The 18778-nt window shown below is 44.2% G+C and overlaps 4 protein-coding genes across 8 annotated transcripts; 2 read left to right on the forward strand and 2 right to left on the reverse strand.

Annotated features, from left to right (window-relative positions):
* Positions 1-319: 319 nt before the first annotated feature.
* On the reverse strand, positions 320-1922 carry smim20 (small integral membrane protein 20). The gene is made up of 3 exons (XM_085138898.1): positions 1705-1922; positions 1120-1176; positions 320-510 (listed from the first exon to the last, which is right to left on the reverse strand). The coding sequence occupies exons 1-3, from the start codon at positions 1811-1813 to the stop codon at positions 467-469; spliced, it is 210 nt and encodes a 69-aa protein (XP_084995024.1). The 5' UTR covers positions 1814-1922; the 3' UTR covers positions 320-466.
* A 5-nt stretch (positions 1923-1927) lies between these two features.
* man2b2 (mannosidase, alpha, class 2B, member 2) lies at positions 1928-8545 on the forward strand. Of its 2 annotated transcripts, none has more exons than XM_085138814.1 (19): positions 1928-2176; positions 2271-2417; positions 2553-2658; positions 3020-3192; positions 3284-3399; positions 3503-3680; positions 4248-4446; positions 4563-4753; positions 4905-5076; positions 5236-5375; positions 5969-6222; positions 6329-6520; positions 6661-6904; positions 6984-7094; positions 7182-7374; positions 7589-7735; positions 7828-7940; positions 8042-8159; positions 8256-8545. In XM_085138814.1, exons 1-19 carry the CDS (start codon positions 2042-2044, stop codon positions 8354-8356), a joined length of 3030 nt encoding a protein of 1009 aa, XP_084994940.1. In that variant the 5' UTR covers positions 1928-2041; the 3' UTR covers positions 8357-8545. The 2 variants fall into 2 exon arrangements, with proteins under 2 accessions (XP_084994940.1, XP_084994949.1); XM_085138823.1 differs by having other exon boundaries at positions 5239-5375.
* A 511-nt stretch (positions 8546-9056) lies between these two features.
* Positions 9057-14259, forward strand: LOC146521981 (uncharacterized). Of its 4 annotated transcripts, XM_085138847.1 has the most exons (8): positions 9065-9394; positions 9715-9786; positions 9865-9936; positions 10940-11133; positions 11372-11441; positions 11548-11713; positions 11979-12176; positions 12348-14259. In XM_085138847.1, the coding sequence occupies exons 1-8, from the start codon at positions 9380-9382 to the stop codon at positions 12461-12463; spliced, it is 903 nt and encodes a 300-aa protein (XP_084994973.1). In that variant the 5' UTR covers positions 9065-9379; the 3' UTR covers positions 12464-14259. The 4 variants fall into 4 exon arrangements, with proteins under 4 accessions (XP_084994968.1, XP_084994982.1, XP_084994986.1 ...); XM_085138842.1 differs by having other exon boundaries at positions 9057-9394; positions 9715-9936; XM_085138856.1 differs by lacking the exon at positions 9715-9786 and having other exon boundaries at positions 9064-9394.
* Positions 13177-17666, reverse strand: LOC146521982 (uncharacterized). Its single transcript, XM_085138832.1, has 3 exons — positions 17437-17666; positions 15145-15849; positions 13177-14957 (listed from the first exon to the last, which is right to left on the reverse strand). Exons 1-3 carry the CDS (start codon positions 17450-17452, stop codon positions 14872-14874), a joined length of 807 nt encoding a protein of 268 aa, XP_084994958.1. The 5' UTR covers positions 17453-17666; the 3' UTR covers positions 13177-14871.
* Between the last annotated feature and the right edge of the window lie 1112 nt (positions 17667-18778).

Here is an 18778-nt window from a genome sequence, read left to right on the forward strand (position 1 = left end):
TGTGAATGAGATGGGTAAACAAACCACTGCATTTTATTATAATTTCCTACAGGCTGCATACCAGAGCAAAGCTTTTTTGGAAATACAATGGTTTTTCCAAAATATCTCAGATGCACAAACAAGACTTAACACAGTCCACTGCCTTTAGCGGGAACACACAGGGGTGGTGCGCCCTCATGTGGGCAACAGGAGACCAGCAGGTGGCTCTAGGTCGAATTTAGGGTAAAAACAAAACAGCCATTGTTTTGTATCTGTGCTTCTGTGTAGCTAGCCGTCCTCCATCTAAACACAATATAATAAAAAGATATCCACGTTTGGGTTCTTAAGTAGTCGATTAGAGTTTATTTAACAGGTAACTTATCACTCAACAGTCATTCACTCACACACACACACCAAGCACGTATCAAAAAGACACTCTGTACTCAGAGTCTGCAGCAGCATCTCAGTGAAGGGGTCACTGTGGTCATCATTTGTTTGCAGCCTTGAATGGATCAGACCATATCTTCATACCTTCAGACAAAAAAAGAGACACAGAGACAGAGAGCTCTCATTAATAATAATCACACACATATATAGACTGTATCAGTCTATCAGTCATGGATTGGCCTCTCCAGATGCTGGACCTCAACATCGTTGAAGCAGTGTGAGATCATCTTAACAGACAACAGAACAAAAGGCAGAAGCCTGGAGAACTATTCTTGAAGACTACTTAAAGAAACGACAAGAAAGCTAACTTGAGGCAACTGCTGTTGTGATTTAGTGCTATATAAATAAAATTGAATTGCGTAAGAGTGTTCAGGCTGTGATGAAAAATAAAGGTGGTCATACCAAATAGTGACTTTCAAACTCATTAGGATTGTACAAGCTCTGTTTTTGCCTTTATATACTGTAATTCCATGTATGTTTGCACAATAACTTACGTTTCCCATTTTCGTTGCAAAATATAAAGAAATGAGGAGTGTTTTAAGACCTTTGCACAGTACTGTACTTGAGAGAAAATATAACAATAGCGATCCCCTTTACTCTTAAGATATATGTTGTAATTCATGAATCTGTATGTACAGTACGCAAGCTGTACAAACAAGCTGATGACAGATCAAATCTACTAAGCACACTTACCCGCAGGCTGCACATCTGCCTGGTTGATCCCTGCCCGGTTGACCTTTTGGACGTCTCCTAGCAAGGACAGAATAACAGAGCAATTTAGGTAAATGTATGGGGGAAAAAACCCCAACAACTTGCAGCTAAAGTCACTGATATAAAAAATTTCCTTTGTTTTTTTTAAACACTACAGCTGGTTATTACCAGTCTTTACTGACTTCGTGTCCCACGTATGTCAGAACGACAGCTCTCCATGTACCTGATAAGGACTATGTTTGTCTTAGCTGACATAACTCCCTTTAAAACAGGGAAGAAATGTAGCAGTATTAATGTAGTAGCTGGATTTATTCAAGTCAAATAATGTTCATAATTACCTTTGACTCTTGACAGGCGCTCTAACTGAATGTATGTGCTAGATTAAATGAGTTACCTCAATGGCACTCTTTATGCTAGCTAAGCTAAACAAACCACACGGACTGCTTATCATTTGTGGAGTAAAATGACATTTAGCTCAGCCGTAACTAAGGAGAAATATAAACGACATTAGGCCAGGCTTTCTAAACTAATTGTGTAACTAAATGAAAGCAAAGAAAGCCAACTTACTGTACTCGTCTTTGTGTGTGAGGGGGTAAAAAAATATGGGGTAAAACGCAGCAGCAACGGCCGTCACAAACCCTCCAAACACCAACATTATTCTCGTGTTTTTAGACATTTTCTCTGCTGGGTAAAAAAATATCACTCTCACCTCCAAATGTGCGCACTGTTTACACTGACTGCTTCCGGTGAAAAGGTCACTGGTGCCTTTAAAAAAAGGCGACACGACAAGTCGGCGGTTTGGTCTGTCTGGGCTTCCGTCGTCAAAGTCACATGCCGCAGCACAACAATAATAAGGAAGTCAGCCAAGTTATCTACGCCGTCTTCTCTCGTATGGGATTCAAAGATGGGATTTGTAGCGGCTGTCGTGTTTGCTGTTTGCTGCTGGTTCTCGCATGGAGTGGCAGGGCAAGAAGAGCCGATTCAGACGTTTGTGATCCCTCACAGTCACATGGATGTTGGCTGGGTGTACACTATCCAGGTAGGTGTCTTTAACCCGGCTAAAAAGTTGAGATGCATATAACGCGCAGATTGGGCTTTAATCTGGGTAAATGTGTTTATAAATGTGAGTGCAGGAGAGTATGCACGCCTATGCAGCTAATGTGTACAGCAGTGTGACTGAGGAGCTGTCAAAGGTTAAAGAGCGCAGGTTCATCGCTGTGGAGCAGGAGTTTTTCCGTCTCTGGTGGGACACCGTGGCCTCGGTCACACAAAAGAAACAGGTGAGGATATATATTCACGGCTACGTGACTATGGAGGGCACACGATAACGCCCCAGAAATGAAACATCCCAGCTGTTTTCTCTTAGATTAACCCTGCTGTGGTTTTTGTGCAAACTCATCTCTCTTTCTCTCCAGGTACGACAGCTTATCAAAGAAGGTCGTCTTGAGTTCATCATCGGAGGTCAAGTGATGCACGACGAGGCTGTAACTGACCTGGACGATGACATCTTGCAGCTGATGGGTAACGCCACACACTTCCTGCTCCTTCAGTCCACAGCTGCAGCAATAACTTACAGTGGTTCCAAAAATGTGAACAATTCCTGTTAAAATATCAGGTTTTTGTTGTTAAAACAAAAATAAGACCACAATAAACCATCACAAAAACCTGAGATTTTAACAGGGGTGTGTACAGTTTAGTTTTATTTATTTATATAACACCACAGTCACAACAACAGTCACCTCAAGGTGCCTTATATTGTAAGGTAACAACCCTAGAGTAATAGTGAGAAAACTCCAATGATCAAGTGACAGCATAGAAGTAAGCGCTTGGTGGCAGGTGAAGGAAAAATCCACCGTAACTGAGAACCCCCCTGCTGTTTCAGAGGGTCACGGCTTCCTGTATGAGACGTTTGGGGTGCGTCCTCAGTTCTCATGGCATGTGGATCCTTTTGGAGCCTCTGCCACCACCCCTGTACTGTTTGCCCTGGCTGGATTCACTGCACATCTCATCTCTCGCATTGACTATGACCTTAAGGATACCATGCAGAAAAACAAGGTAGCGCAGCATAAAAACAACAGTCACATGGTCGTCTCAATCTGTGCTCCAAATATTTATAGCTAATCTAGTTTTATGTTTTCTAACACAGAAACTGCAGTTTGTATGGCGAGGCTCTCCCTCTTTGAAATCACAGCAAGAGATCTTCACTCACACCATGGACCAGTTCAGCTATTGCACTCCATCCTACCTGCCATTCTCCAACCGGTGCTTCATTTTTAGCTTCCCTGCTGCTTTATGTTACATTTGTGGTCGTCATTAATATGGTATATCTTTAATAACTATTCTTGTCCTTCCTCTTATGTCTCAGGTCTGGTTTCTATTGGAATGGAGTTGCCTTGTTTCCAGACCCACCTAAAGATGGACTTTACCCCAACATGAGCCTATCTGTGACCAAGGAGACAGTCCATGCTTACGCCAAGATTATGGTGGAGAACATCAAGCAGAGAGCAGCATGGTTTAGAACTAATCATGTGCTTTGGCCATGGGTAAGTCAAAAAGAACTGTAAATCATCCACCCGTCCATCCATCCATCTTGTGTCAAATCCAAGTAACAACCTTAAGGGATGAAAAATCTAGTTCCCCAAAAGCCCCTAAAAAAGGCGAGCTCCAAAAAGTGAGTAAATTCATACAAACCTCTTTGTAGAAATGTTAAACTTTAGGTTAGAAGCATATTTAAAGCTTGTAATACAAAACTAAAGAACTTCTTTTGTTGTTTTTAAAGATGTTATCTAACAAATAATGTTGCTTGGTGTGGGTAACGGCACCAATAAACCATAAAAGAAGCAATCTTTTATTTGTTCAGAGAGACTATGACCCTAATCAAGCTAGATATTGTTAGCTGATGACTTACCACTTCACTCTCTTTTCCAAATAATTATATGTCACAAAGAAAAATTGGGAAACTTCAAAACAAAGTTTCAAAGTAGGACTCTACTGTGGAAGTGTCCATCTTTTATATACAGTCTATGGTAAACGTATCTAAGGTTCGGGACAAAATGTAGGAGTTAGTTTTGTGAAACAGCCTACTCACATGTGCAATCGTCACGTTTTAGGGCTGTGACAAGCAGTTCTACAACTCATCAGTACAGTTTAACAACATGGACCCTCTGATGAAGTACATCAACCAGAACAGCAAAGAGTTTGGGGTAACAGTCCAGTACGCCACTCTGAGTGAATACTTCCAGGCCATCTACCAATCAAATCTAACCTGGGAGGTGCGTGGGAGTGAAGACTTCCTGCCATATTCAACTGGTAAGATATCCTAACAGTGAAGAGGTGCTCTTCATATAGAGTACTGTGTATTTGAAAACGCAACACGCCGTCTCGTACAAACTTCATGTAAATTGGAAATGTGTCACACTTTTTAGAGCCCTACCAGGCGTGGACTGGATTTTACGCCTCCAGAAACGTCCTGAAAAGCGTGGCGCGACAGGCCAGCTCCAAGCTGTACGCAGCAGAGACCCTCTTCGCCCGCTACCGAATCAGCTTCCCAGATGGACCTGTGGCCAAGGACTGGGCCCTGGACAAACTCAGAGCGCTGCGCTGGGCTGTTTCCGAGGTACTCCTGGAAAAATAGTGAAATAACAAATACTGCAAGACATTGAAGGTCAATTAAATATATACGGATTAGAAGGCAAAGCATCAATCATGCTAAGTACTTGTCTGTAATTAAGTTCGAACATTCAGTTTGGAGTGGTTTGGTATTCCAGGTGCAGCATCATGATGGCATCACTGGCACGGAGTCTCCCAAAGTGGCTGACATGTACCTGCAGCATCTCCTGCAGGCCATGATGGGAGCAGAGGAGCTCCTAGCTGCTCTCTTTCTGTTGCCCCACAACCTCGAGAGTCCCAGCAGCCTTGGCGAGCGCTACGCTACAAAAGGTTTCAATAATCTGATATTTCTGCAGTGCTTCCACTTTTTTAAAAAAAAAGGAAGTTTTTATAGTAATTAACTGAGCTAAACAGAGCACTTTAGCCAGTGCATGTCTTCGCATGTAAAAGTCAAAAAGGAAGTAAACTGCTCATCGATTTGCTCTGTAGCAGATGTTGATCAGGCTTTGGAGCAGCATGTCATCATTTATAACCCTTTGGCGTGGAACATCACCACAATCGTCAATGTAACTGTGATGCAGCCGAGCACTGCCGTGTTTGATGATGATGGACAGCCCGTCCCTGCGCAGGTACTGTTGTTTTGATGGTTTCTTTATATGTTGATAGGTGAATGGGAAATATGTGCAGAGATTTACAGAAATGTGCAAACATGCATGAAAATGCAGTATATGATGGGGGGGTATCATCACTTTTATAATAGATGGAGTACCTACTGGTCCTGATGCATCTCTCGGGTGCTCTAAAAGGTCTTTACTGGGGTTTTTGCATATTTCTTAAGGATGTAATTTCCAGATACTCTTCATCTTGCTGAAAGCTTTTAAGGCCTTTGTCCTGCATTTATTCAGTTTCCTCACATTCTTTAAGGATGTACTGAGATATCAGGTTGAGATATGCCAAGTTTTCTGCTAATATCTCTTTGAGGAGTCACTCAACACTTTTTGGCACAGTACCGTATCTTGATAGTAAACAATGCTAAAGCAGAGTGTATCAGTACCTATAGAAGCATCTGCATAGCTAAAGCTGGCAGCATTAGCCATCAAGTCCTCTTTAATTATATCAGACCGACTAAGAGTCAAAGAGTCAAGTGATTAATTTTATCTAAATGAGCAGTTTTATCTGCATTTATATGTTTTAATCTCAACTCTTCCCCTCTCTCTTTCAGATCCAGGGGTCAGCGCACTCCAATGCGACCTACGACCTTTTCATCGTAGTGGAACTTGGAGGCCTTCAGTACAGGAAATACTTAATTAAATTCCCCGAGAATTCCAAGGCTTATGAAGCTAAGGCTGTTTCGTTCGAGAGACGCAGCGCGAAGGACTGGGCGAAAGCAGCGAGGCGACTACTTCCTGTTCTCAGCGAATGTTACGAACTCTTGTTCGACCAGGATACCAATCTACTGCACAGCATCACCTATCTGTAAGAGTTTAAGCCTCCATCAGTCCATAACTCTTGTTCAGCTGTCATACTTCAATGAACAGAAGTTGTTTTCATGCGTTTCTGCAACCCTTTTCATCCACGGCAGTGAGGAGAAAAGGAGAGTAATGATCACACAGGATTTCTGGGAATATGATGCCAATGGAGACGTAAAAGCAGGGCCAATTTCTGATAACTACATCTTCAGCGCTAATGGTTCAGCTGTGCGGGCCTACAAGGCTGTGGAAATGGAGATAATCCCAGGGAAGATTGTCACTGAGATCAGGCAGTACTTCTACAGGTGAGCAACAGTGACGAGTAGTTTATCATCTATTTAGGTTATATTTTTTGTTATGTGAGTTGTCTTGCTCTTCTCTTACTGCTAAAAGTACCACTAGTTGTTATGATCATGCTCACATTTTGAAATCTTCCATGTTCTAGAGAGGAGAGCGATAAAGACTACGCCTACTCCATTACCACTCGTGTCCCAGAATGCTTTGGGACCAAGCTACCGTGTCACAGGCTGGAGCAGACCTACTCTCTGGGCCCACTCAGCCTCAACACAGAGGTCGTACTCAGGACCAGCACCTCAGTGAAGAACAACAGGACTCTGTACTCGGACGACAATGGCTATCAGATGATGAAGAGGACATACAGGAAATTCACAAACAACACTTTAGCACGAGTAGGTGCTTTCAGGAATGCCTTTCTTGAGACATTTTAGTGCAACATGTCAAATAATCTATATATGACACGTTTTGCAGAACTACTTCCCTATGGTGCGCACGGCTTACATTGAGGATGACCTCAGCAGGCTGGTGCTCGTCAGCGACAGAGCTCACGGTGTGTCGAGCCAAACTGACGGACAACTGGAGGTATAGAAAACAAAAAGACGTGCAAACAAGCTGGCCGGGCAGCCCCTTCACCCAGAAGGCAACCTAACATCTCGTCTTCTGCTCCAGGTCATGCTCCATCGGCGGCTTTGGAACAACTTGCAGTGGAACCTCGGGTACAACCTGACTCTAAATGACAGCTCTGTTGTGAGGCCCACGCTGTGGTTGATGCTGGGCTCTGTGAGTGCCACCTCGAAGCTGTACCAAAGGGAGGCAGTGCAGCTGCAGCACAGACCTGTTGTCATGCCCATAGACCAGCCTCGTAAGTGCTTACCACATGCAGTGGTGGGCATGCTAATTCCCAAATTGCCATGAAATTCATGCCTATGATGAGTGGATATAAACATCTGACCACTACTACAACCCTGCGAGTCATCATCCTCATCTGTGGTTTTCATTGTCACGTCAGTAAAATGTCCATACAAGCAGCTTAATTTCAACCTTTCACACCACTTCTCAAACTCTCAAACACTCAGAGAAGCCCTGGCAGATGAAGGAGCCCAAGCGTGGTTCTCCGTTGCGTTCGGTTGTTCTGCCGCCCAACCTCCACCTGCTCAGCCTCAGCATCCCCGGGTGGAACTACTGCTCCAATCACAGCGTTCACCTCATCCACATACAGTCAGGTCAGCTGTGAGAAACTGTGGGCTAGTTTTTATTACTGTATTACTTGCAGATTTCCACTGTTTGATTTAATTTCCGTGTGGCCTACATACAGGTAAAGATTTGCACTCGCAGCCAGACTATGATCGGATCCTGTTGAGAATTATGCATCTCTTCGAAGAGGGAGAGGACCCCGAGCTTTCTAAGCCAGTCACCATAAACTTAAAGGTGCAGATAAAAAGAAAACTTAATACTGACAAATAAAAAAGTTGAGATTTTCATTTTTTTGACTCTTGTTTATTTTGGGGTTTTTTTACAACGGTGAACAGGAAGCTCTGCAAGGCATGGGCGAAGTGAAGGGTGTGGAGGAGCGTTCTCTGACAGGGACCTGGGATATCGCCAGTCTGCAGAGGTGGAAGTGGAAAACTGCAGATAAATTGGAAAACGGTGAGAAACACAGAATATATCTGAACTGATTCCGTTTTTATAAAAAACAAAACAAAAATAATCCCTTCACCCATTTTTGCTTTCTCTCTCCTTCAGACAACAAACAGCAGCAGACACGGGATGACAATTTCACTGTGACCATCTTCCCCAAAGAGATCAGGACTTTCTTTGTTCACTTTGTCTCCAGGAACTTTTAGGCTGAGCTTTGTTTTGTCTTCTGTGAAGATCACCAAGCTTTAGATAAATCACAGCAGCACAATATAAAGCCTCTTTATCCTTTGCTGCACTGTTCACTAATGCTCTTTTTGCACATGTGTTGATTTGTTGATCAGATGTGAATTTGCTGTGCCTGTTGAATCAGAATAAAATGATTGTTTTGGTTCAAATGTCTGACTTCACTCTTACATAAAGTCACCTGGTGGTGCACTTGTGTCAGCTGCTAATCACCAATTCAGCTTCTTCGCTTCCTAGGCCCATCATATACTCTAATTCATTCATTCATTATAGGCACACACATTAACCCTTTATTGACCGGCCCTTCAAATTTACCTGTAAAATGGGCCCGCCGGTGGGCCCATGGTCAATAAAGGGTCCTGTAGCCCATGTGTAGTGCTGTTGTGCATTTTCCTCTGACTTCTGGCATCAACAAAATATTTCCTTCCAGAGAAAATGTCCAGTGCTTTTCAGGCCTCTGCAGATCAGCAGTTCTGACCAACAACCATGGCATGTTTAGAGTCACTTAAATCCCCTTTAGATTCTCAGTTTGAACTTCAGCAGCTCACCATGACCATAACTGCATGTCTAAACGTATTCTGTTGCTGCCATTTGATTGGCTAATTAGATACTTGCATATTACCAAGCAGTCGAAAGGGTGTACCTAATGAACTGACCACTGAGTTAAGTTAAAAACGTTTTCTTCATATTTATTTTTGTGTTTCAAGCATCAGTTCTATAAAGTTATAGCTTACTTGCAGTACGCCGATACGGCCGCTAGGGGCTTCAGTTCCCCCATTTCCCCCCAACTTGATGCTACTGACAGACCAAGAAAGGCAACACCCGCTGAAAGCCGAGGCTCTTTGTGCAAATCTGTCAGCGTTCATCCAGAAACGAAGTGGCGTTAAGCAGCAGAATACACGGCTCAATGCTGACATGCAGCAGCTTATAGAAACACAGCGTGCGCGCCTGTGAGGGAGACGACGACGTCCGCAGTTTGGCCTAAGATGAGCAGCTCCGGTGTGAGTATCGTTTACCTCATTATGAGCTGTGTGGGGTTTGTGAATCGGTGCGATTTTGGAGCAGCCCGATTCATTTTTATATCAGCATGCCACTCTTTGTTCTCAGCATGTGTCCGTGCTTTGACTCATTTCACAAACGGAGGGTTTATTGTCACTGTTATTGATGGGGGTGCAGGGTGCTCCTGCAGGATGAGGAGGCGGCGTTGCAAGTGTTGCTATGATACTAGGCAGGGAGAGGGTGCTGAAGCCCGCTGGAGTGGTGCCGTCATTTTTATCGTTATGTTCAGATCGCTGTGCTGTCTGTGTGCATGTGTGAACAGAAACGAGAGAGGGAGCAGAAGAGGAAACTGCAGCACTTCCTCGGTGACCTTGCTTTGCTCGGATCCCTGCAGGTTTGGCCACACCAGCATGCGCGTGCACGCTCTGCTCATCTCTCGCAAAATCACAAAATCACATTGCTTCCTTTGCAGGGTTTTAAATACTTCCAGCCATGGCTCAGGGGGAAAGAGGAGTTGCTGCTGACAGTTGTTAATGAGGATCTGGTGAGTTTCTGTAGAGAAACTGGGTGATTATACACTCTATATGCCCAAAAGTATTTGCTCATCAGTCTTCAGACACATATGAGCTTGAGTGTCATCCCATTCTTAAGCCCTAGCATTTAAAATGATGTCAATCCACACTTTGCAGCTATAACACCTTCAACTCTTCTGGGAAGGCTTTCCACAAGGTTCAGGAGTGTTTATGGGAATTTTTGACAGTTCTTCCTGATGCACATTTGTGAGGTCAGACACTGCCTGGCTCACAGTCTCCGCTCTGATTAACCCCAACGGTATTCAGTCGGGTTAAGGTCAGGACTCTGTGCAGGCCAATCAAGTTCTTCCACACCAAACTCTCTCATCCATGTCTTTATGGACCTTGCTTCATGCACTGGTGTGCAGTCATGTTGGGACAGGAAGGGGCCATCCTCAAACTGTTCCCACAAAGTTGGAAGCATGAAATTGTCCCCTCCACCAAACTTTAAATTTGGCACAGTGCAGTCAGACACCATCGAGTACCATCTCCTGGCAATCACCAACCCCAGACTCTTCCATCAGATTGCCAGACGGAGAAGCGTGAATCGCCACTCCACAGAACACGTCTTAACTCTGCAGAAAGTTGGTGACTATGTGCGGAGGTCATTCGTTGAACCCGCTCTTCCACTTCCACTTTGTTAAAATACCACTAACACTTGACTGTGGACTATTTAGTAGTGTGGAAATAACACAACTGGCCTGGTTGCACAGGTGACATCCTATCACAGTACCAAGCTGGAATTCACTGATCTGAGAGTGACCCATTCTTTCACAGATGTTTGTAGAAGCAATCTGCATGCCTAGGTGCTCGATTTTTACAAAATTCAATGGTTTGGATGGGTGAGTGAATACTTTTGGCAGTACAGTCCAAGTGAAACATTCACACATCTCCCCAGTCTCACTGTCTTATCTAGGGCACATCTATGACTTCTACAGCAGCTTTCTCTCCCCTTCCCTTTATTTTTGTTCGCAGGGTTGGCGTTCCCCAGGCTTTATGGTGTCCAGAGCCTCCTCCTACTCCTCCACCAGCAGCTGTAACAGCAGTGATGTCTCTCCCAGCAGCAGCTCTCCCAGTCTGACCAGCCGTAGCAGCTCCCCCCTGCCCGGGGAGCCTCCGGGCCCACGAGGCTCCCGGTCACATACCAAGACACAGCCACAGACTGCCAGGTGATTGACTGCAAGTTTGTGTGTGCGTGTGGATAGTAACACGTATGTGCTTGGGTTCAGAGGGCAGCTTGGGTTGTTTGAGGCATTTTAAGAATTGCAGTATTTTTTTATTGTGCGTCGTGGAAAGTAATCTCCTCCTTACTGGGTAAAAAATGATACATGTAAGAGGATTTAGAAACTTCCTACTGGCTCTCCAAGTTTGCATGAAACTGATAAATCATTGGAGCTCTTTCTGCAGTCACAGGGAGGCCTGCACCGAGGAGCATCTTCTCCCAGCATCTCCCAGTGAAAGGGAGATAGCAGTACCTGTAAGTACCTTCAAGGAGGCGAAGTGCAGAAGCCAGTATAAGCGTTCTTCTGTTATTTAAATTGCTCACTCAGCCTTGCAGCCCACACTTTGTCCCCCTCTAACAGGAGGTGAACTGCACTCTGTTTCTATTGGCCGGCTACATCAAATACGGACGCCCATACGCGTGGATACGCTCCAATCACGAGCGCCTAGTCAACATCGGTGGCACAGATTCGATGGTCAAAGACACGCCCATGAAACTCAAGTCCATCGCAGACTGGCAGACGCGAGGTATGGAAACAATGTGTGGAATCCTAACAGGACAAAGTTATTGTTTCAGTGCACTGATTCAATAATTACACCATTTTCCATGAGCTTAATCAGATGCAGATGTGTCTGTGCTGCAGCTCGAGCCTGGCGGAGATCAGTATTTACGGTAGATTAGGGCCGTGGAAAAAGGCTCCTAGTGCTTTGGTTAATGCATATATGTTTATGTGCAGTGCATGACATCTCACAATAAAAACATCAAACTTTTCTTTCTTTTGTCCTTCGTCAGCAATTCGTGTGTGGGACGTTGTCAGTGAGCTGGTGTGTCTCTGCACCGTTCCCTCTCCGTCCAACCCATTCGCCCTGGACATGCGTTACATCAAAAGTCTTCCTCTCGCCGAACGCTTTCTTGTCACGGGAGCTCTCCTTAACTTCCTGGAGATGTACGTGGTTTACGGCAACCGGGACGAGTTGCATTATGATAAAGGTGCGAACCTTTATCACTCTTGGTTTACTATACCAGCAGGTGGTGCTGTTTAGCTATATTTTAAAGGCATGAAACCTGAAGCCTTTCTCCTAACATACTTAGCTTGGATACATAATCATTTAAGAGCATTGCTGTGTCCGTGATGATGTTTTGTTTTCTTCTTTCTTTCAGTGGTGGAAGAGGTGAAGCCTCTCAGGCGTCTTCATGTACACTCCCTGCTCGAGTTGCAGCGACTTAGAGAGAGCTCCGGCAGCGCCGCGGTGCACGGCTCTTCTGCAGAAGAGTGATTCTGATTGTTTGCATACACTGTGAGCTACATCAAGCTGGCCTTTTATTAATGTAGGAACAAAAAAACCCCTAGTAATCCTTGCGAGCCAAAAGCTCAGAAATCAGAGTGCTCTATGTGCTTGGTGCTTCTGTTTGCAAGGGGCAGCCAATCAAGAGAAAGATGGCTTAAAGGGGGAGGGGCTAAAGTATCTTGTTGGTGCAGAGGATGAGCTGAGGGGCTGCACGAAGCCTAGTATGAGAGAAATAAGGATTATTTTTCAACTGTAAATCATGCCATGGTACAAAACAGGAAGGAAGCAGAAGCAGGCTATCGGGGAGCTCCGTATCATTAGGAAAATTAAGTCCAAAATATATGGACTTCTTCACTTTTACCCCAAAGTGAGGCATGAAATTCTCACACGCTGCAGTAACCCATGCAGATGAAGATGAATCACCTATGGTTGCAGGTGTCAGACTTTAACAATGTGAAAGAACTAGAGAAATAACCCTGGGAAATGAGTCACATGACTAAAATTCAAAATAAATCCCAGGACCTCTGAACGTGCTGCCCCGTAACCCCTAAAACCTTCAATCTCTTCCTCTCCACCCACCCCCACATACTTAAATCAGTTTACTTCAGACCAAATATAGCATTTTAAAACTGGAAGCCTGGAAACAGAATGATTAATCGAGGGTCAGAGTAGTACGAGTACAAAATGCACAGGCAAACAAATGCTTTATAAAAAACGTTTAATATTCCATAAAATACATATTTAAATATGTGCGACAACATAAAAACAGAACACTTGTTAAATACATCTTAAAAGCGGGCACATCGACGCCTTTTCTGAGATGAGGCTTGTGCCGTTTGTAATTAAAAAGTCAGGTACATCATGTTAAAATTAACCGATAACAACCTTGTGGCACATCAGTCAGGAAAAAAAAAAAAAAAAAACCCAAAAAAACCCAACCTTCCCTGTTTAAAAAGAAAAGTCATTTTTAGCTTAGTTTTGGTCAAAAAACAGAAAATGGAGTTAACAGTAACCTCTGGCTTCATCAACAATCCTCCTTTCTCTCATGTTTGTAAACCTAGAGATAAAAAATTACCATCATGGCACAAGTTATGCAACACGGCACACGTGTGTGACCAGAACGGTCACTCTAGATGGACTCCGGCACCTTTTATGGCTTTTATTGATGTGAAGGAGCAATTTAAAAAAAGCACGCCGTGCTGTTTACCGACAAGGCTGCTCAATATGCAAAGTCACGGATGGACAAGAAGAATTTGGGTTTTTTCCAGAAAAGAAAGGCGCCGCCACCCTTCATCTCAAGTTTCCCCCCATTTGGAATGCAGGTGCATGGCCCGGCATTCCTCACGCAGGCTTCACACAGGAACACAGTGTTCCCAGTGTGGGACACAAACAAGCAAGTCACTGCTGAGGCTTCCCCGCCCCTCACATAAATGTAAATTATTTATTGCTAAAGACAATTAGGACCTTTTTTTGTTTTGCAGGTCAAGCAGAGACTTTTTAAAATTATTATTATTAACACCTCTATTCTGATAATGTCCATTTTCCCTCCGGCATGCATTACACTGAAAACTGACCTCATATCAATAAAACTTCAATTTCCTGAGTGAGATCTTAAAAAGGACTAGAATGTGCTCAGACTAATTATGCATATCGCAGACTTGGTGGGGAAAGGCAAAAACAAACAAACTAAACTTTACTTTGGTATGACATGCCCGCATTGTCTTTGTCGTCTTAAATTTGTTTATCCAACTACAAAAGTAGAAAAAAACCCAAAAAAAACAGAAGCTCATTAATGAAACAGGCAGAAAAAGAAAATAACACTACTTCATGACTTTGTCACATGTGTCACTTAAATATAAATAAATCTTGAAAAAGAAAAAAAAGACTTCCAGGTTCTCGTGGTGTTTTTCCAGTTTTGCCGGTGGACTGTTTGGCCAAGAGCAGGTACTTGGTTGGTTTAACTGTCTCTTTCCAGCAGATCAAAGTCTTTGGTGGCTTCAGCATCAAACAGAGAACTTCAAACAAGCCCAAAAACAAAATTAAAAACCCATTACAGACAGTTTGGGTATGTCCCAGTCTAGTCCTTACACAGCCTTGCGGCCAGTCACAGTTCAGTATCTTGTGCCCTGTTGGACTCTGCGCTTGCAAAAGTCCAAAGGCAACTCTGCCGAGTCAAAAAGAAAAAAATCTTCTATCTCCAAGTCCTCACTGATTACAGCAGCATCCACCCATGACCATCCCTATATCCAAATATGGACCTGTCTCATGTCTCATTAACATCCACTGTGGTCTTCATTGTATTTTTCAATCAATCTCTTCCCTTCAACGAGGTTGTCAATAAAGTGGTCCCACATCTGACAGACTTGAAATAAAAAAAATTCAAAACAGAACAGGTTTCAGTTCAAGCTGTCGGAGGACGATCCTCTCCTGGTGATTGTTCTCATGGGGCTGCGGGATACAGAGCCTCTCTTCTTCCAGCGAACTGTGAAGGAAAAGGAAAAGGAGAGAGTCAGGGATGTTGGCTTGGCTACTGCAGCTGAATTATTAACAGTGAAAGCCAGCCTCTAGACAGGCCTAGGTTGTCATTATCTGAGAGTAGCACATTGTGTGATAGCTTGAGTTTAAAGTCTTCCTGGTTCAACTTTTATGTGGCAGTGCTGAATTCTCACCTTTTCCCAAACCGGCTGGCAGCGTGGTGCTCTTTGCTTTGACTTGAGAATTGGACGAGTCCTCTGCAAGTTTTCCTTTCACCTCTCCCGACGGCATCGTGGCCACGCCGGTCTGCTGCCAGTCGCTCATCGCCCGCTGGAAGGAGAGTCCCAGACAGGCGGTCATGTCCCGCGCTCGCTCTGCACGGCTGCACCAGAACACCCGACACTGCAGCTGCTGCCCCCGGTGCTTGCAGATGTACAAGAAGACGTTGGGCCGGTTGGTGTCTGCGGCGCAGTACGCAATGTCCTGCAGGTAGGTCTTTGTGAGCTGCCGACCCGTGCTCAGCTCTTTGACCTCGACGTATCTGGGCCGCACGACAAGGGCGTGGTCCTTCCTGAGCTTCTTCCCGTTCGCGATACCCTCCAGCAGGTGAGAAATGGCCTCCTCTGCTTGCTCCCGGTCCAGAGAAAAGATCTTCTCCGTCCCCAGGTAGTGCACTTTGAACAGAGGGTCGCCGTGGGACAAGGACTCCGTCGGGTCGCGGCGGAATCTGCGCCGCAGCTCGGCGGGCGAGTTCTTCAGGGTCTGCATGAGGTGGAAGGTGCTGAGGGACATGATGCGTTTCAGGCTGGGCTTGGAACTTTTAGTCGGGTTCTCGTCAGCGTGTCTCCCAATCTTCCACCCTCCTTTAAATGGAGCGTGGCTGCATCCACTGCTTTTATCTGAAATGAGGCAGACGAAGACGGTGACGTTAGCAGATCCAGAGACGACCGATAAGCCGAGCAGGGGATAAATCAGGCAAAATGAAGGCTATGTACTTTCTAATGAAGTAAGTAACAAAAACAAGGTTACACTTATGATGCAAAAAAACACAAGTCATCACAACTCGCAAATAGGAAAGAGACAAAGTCACCAAACAGGTTTGGTTACATAAGTTGCACAGTCAGTGAAGTATTCAGTCCCTACAGACAGACAGCACCCATTAAATATTTACAGACAGGTTTGCCTTGGGCTTTGCTGTCACTGTACTCTTAAGAAACAAACACAATGATGGAACTGGAAACGTGCCAGAACAAATGGAAGATTACTGTAAAAAAAGCTAAAGTGACATAGGCAAATACTAGGGCCATGTTCAAAACGAACTCTGCATTGCAAACTTAATTTCACCACTTCTGGAGGACTTAAAGGCTTTTGTGATCTTGCAGAAAAATAAAAAATAAAAAAAGTCTTATGCAATCTGGCCACCCATTGTCTCTCCTATCCTACATACCGACAGAGCTGCCTGCTCTCCATTGTGTTGCTCCTTATATTTTTTCCTCTCCCTTTTCTTGGCCATTCTTTCAACATCCTAGCTCCCTCCTCAAGTGACTCGCACAGGGAACCGCCGACTGTTCTAAGGTGGTGGCCATTGTTGCTCAAACCCCTGCGCAGGAAACAGCTTTGCATCCCCCCCACCTAAGCATTTTTCCCGCAACACAATGACATGCTTATGAAAAGTGTGTCATCTCATGAAAGAGCTGCAGGTTCAGCCTAAAGCACAGCCAAGGTAGAGCCCAAACCTGCAGGTTTTAGTACAGTTACATATGACCAGTGCACACATGGACAGGTACAGTTAATTGTGTGGGTCCACACACACACACACACACACACACGACAGGCAGTTTTGCATTTAACCGAAGTCTCTGACGCACAATCAGAGAAATGTAATCCCAAATTTCCATCCAGGTAACACTTCATGTGCATCAGAATACACTGTCGTTTTCTCGTGCACGCAAATATAAAAAATAGCTCATGCAAATATCTACAATCTCTGGAAGTGGACAGAACATTTTGTTTACATTTACCCCGAGCATGTGAGCCTGTTTATTTCACGCAGAACACGTTCATAGATGCCCGGAATAACCCTCCATTCAAAATAAGGGGCACGTAGGCTTTGTGATGCTTGCGTTTGTAGAAAATAAAAAGAAACGACTGTCAATAAGCAGTTGCTTCAGTTCTTCGCTCAATACATCTAAGCCGAATTAACAACCAAAATCTAAAAGATGATTGAAAATAACTCAAAGTTAGCCAGCGAAGTGAATATTATTAGAAAAAACTAGATAACTCTAAAAGCGCTGATTTTGCTGCGGGGTTCGGCTAGACCCGACGTGTCTCCAAACTTGGGCTTAAAACTTGCTGAGAAATCCCTCCTATATTTGCTCAGCAGATATTCCCAGCAGAGTTTCAACACCTATCAAACTTGTTGTTTTCTATACATCGTTTAGAGCGCTACACGACAACCAAATTACTTGTTAGGACGTGAAACTTACCTGGCTTCAGTTTCATGCAAACGACGTTTTGGTGCTGCTCAGGTGAACCGTAGCGTCCCGTGATCTCGGGCAGGTGGAACTCCGCAATCCTGCACAGAACTGTGCGGCTGTCTGTAACCGCAAAGCAACTCCGAAGCTCCTCTCTGTGTGAACTCTGTGCGGTTAGAGAACTGGCTGGCTGGCTGACTCGCACCTCTCTTCTCTGCTCTCTGAAACGTTGGATGAGGCGAGCGCCCGCGGGACGGCCGTTTTTAAACAGCGCAGGCGCGAGCACGTCACACGCGAACGAGCGTTTGCGTCCGAGCATTAGAGCGGGGGTGCTGTGGTGGGGGCCAAAGGGCAGTAGCGATGATTTATAAGAGAGAGGGATTTACAGGCAAGACGGGGCGGGCAACAATAGACCCGCTTTCACTTACTGGAACTGTTGTCTTAATTTATGACTTATTTACATTTTCACTGTAGTATCAGGGCGTTCAAGTACCCTGGATTTTCTTTTATATTTTTCTCACAACGGGAAGTATTGTCATTTTTACACACACACACACCCCAGAAATAATAATATTTTCACAGTATTTAGAATATGCGTGACAACAATAATAATAATAAAAAAAACCTCTACAGTTCACAGAGTAATCAAAACCAGCATTATTTAACCAGGCAACCTGATCCACTGACCCAGTTTGTTATCATGCAAATGTAATCCTGCACATTTATTCACGAAATGTGGAAATTAATGATCTGATTATCTAAATTTCCCTTTTTTGGTCCAGGTTCTCACTTTTAGAGAGCTCATTTTGTCCAAGTAAAGGTCAAACATCCATAGATATTCAGTTTGAAATAGGTATTTCACACAGGTTGTTCTAGCAAGTTTTTAATTTTTATTTTATTTTTGTCAGTCTTGCCTTTTTCATTTGCTGGAATCTAGAAGAAGTGAATGAGGACACGCAGACAGCTGGTGTGACAGAGGTTGATATAGAGCTAGATGATCCAAGGAGAAGAAGAAGATTAAGACTTGCTATATTTCTTGTCATTTCCTCACTCCAAAAGTAGGTGAAACTAAAAAAAGAAAAAGTTGTGATATTTCATGTCACCGTGCTCCTCCAGCAGTTTCACATTTCTTTATTTAACCACATGTGCAATACCACACTGAGCAAACATCTGAAACCCACTAACTTTCGTTACCATCGCATTGCGTCACAGCCTCTCTCTAATGAGGATCGTTGGCCTCGCTGGTTCAGATCTGCTCTGGGTGTTTATTCTGGGGGCATTTCGAACAGTGGCAGAGGAAAACTTTAAACGGTTCCATGTGTCCGTACATTTGTGTGTGTGTGTGTGTGCGGCT

Source organism: Neolamprologus multifasciatus, chromosome 3, assembly GCF_963576455.1.
Source record: "Neolamprologus multifasciatus chromosome 3, fNeoMul1.2, whole genome shotgun sequence".
Classification (NCBI taxonomy): domain Eukaryota; kingdom Metazoa; phylum Chordata; class Actinopteri; order Cichliformes; family Cichlidae; genus Neolamprologus; species Neolamprologus multifasciatus.

Excerpts from the sequence above, each read along its gene's own strand:
- LOC146521981 (XM_085138842.1), top strand. Across the intron at positions 9,937-10,939 it reads CAGTTGTTAATGAGGATCTG|GGTTGGCGTTCCCCAGGCTT; the intron begins GTGAGTTTCTGT and ends TTTTGTTCGCAG. Across the intron at positions 12,177-12,347 it reads CGAGTTGCATTATGATAAAG|TGGTGGAAGAGGTGAAGCCT; the intron begins GTGCGAACCTTT and ends TCTTTCTTTCAG.
- man2b2 (XM_085138814.1), top strand. The coding sequence starts at position 2,042 with ATGGGATTTGTAGCGGCTGTCGTGTTTGCTGTTTGCTGCTGGTTCTCG. Across the intron at positions 5,077-5,235 it reads CGAGCGCTACGCTACAAAAG|CAGATGTTGATCAGGCTTTG; the intron begins GTTTCAATAATC and ends TTTGCTCTGTAG. Across the intron at positions 5,376-5,968 it reads GACAGCCCGTCCCTGCGCAG|ATCCAGGGGTCAGCGCACTC; the intron begins GTACTGTTGTTT and ends TCTCTCTTTCAG.
- LOC146521982 (XM_085138832.1), bottom strand. Across the intron at positions 14,958-15,144 it reads GCCAGCCGGTTTGGGAAAAG|TTCGCTGGAAGAAGAGAGGC; the intron begins GTGAGAATTCAG and ends TTTCCTTCACAG.
- smim20 (XM_085138898.1), bottom strand. The coding sequence starts at position 1,813 with ATGTCTAAAAACACGAGAATAATGTTGGTGTTTGGAGGGTTTGTGACG. Across the intron at positions 1,177-1,704 it reads CACACACAAAGACGAGTACA|GAGACGTCCAAAAGGTCAAC; the intron begins GTAAGTTGGCTT and ends TGTCCTTGCTAG. Across the intron at positions 511-1,119 it reads GGCAGATGTGCAGCCTGCGG|GTATGAAGATATGGTCTGAT; the intron begins GTAAGTGTGCTT and ends TTTTGTCTGAAG.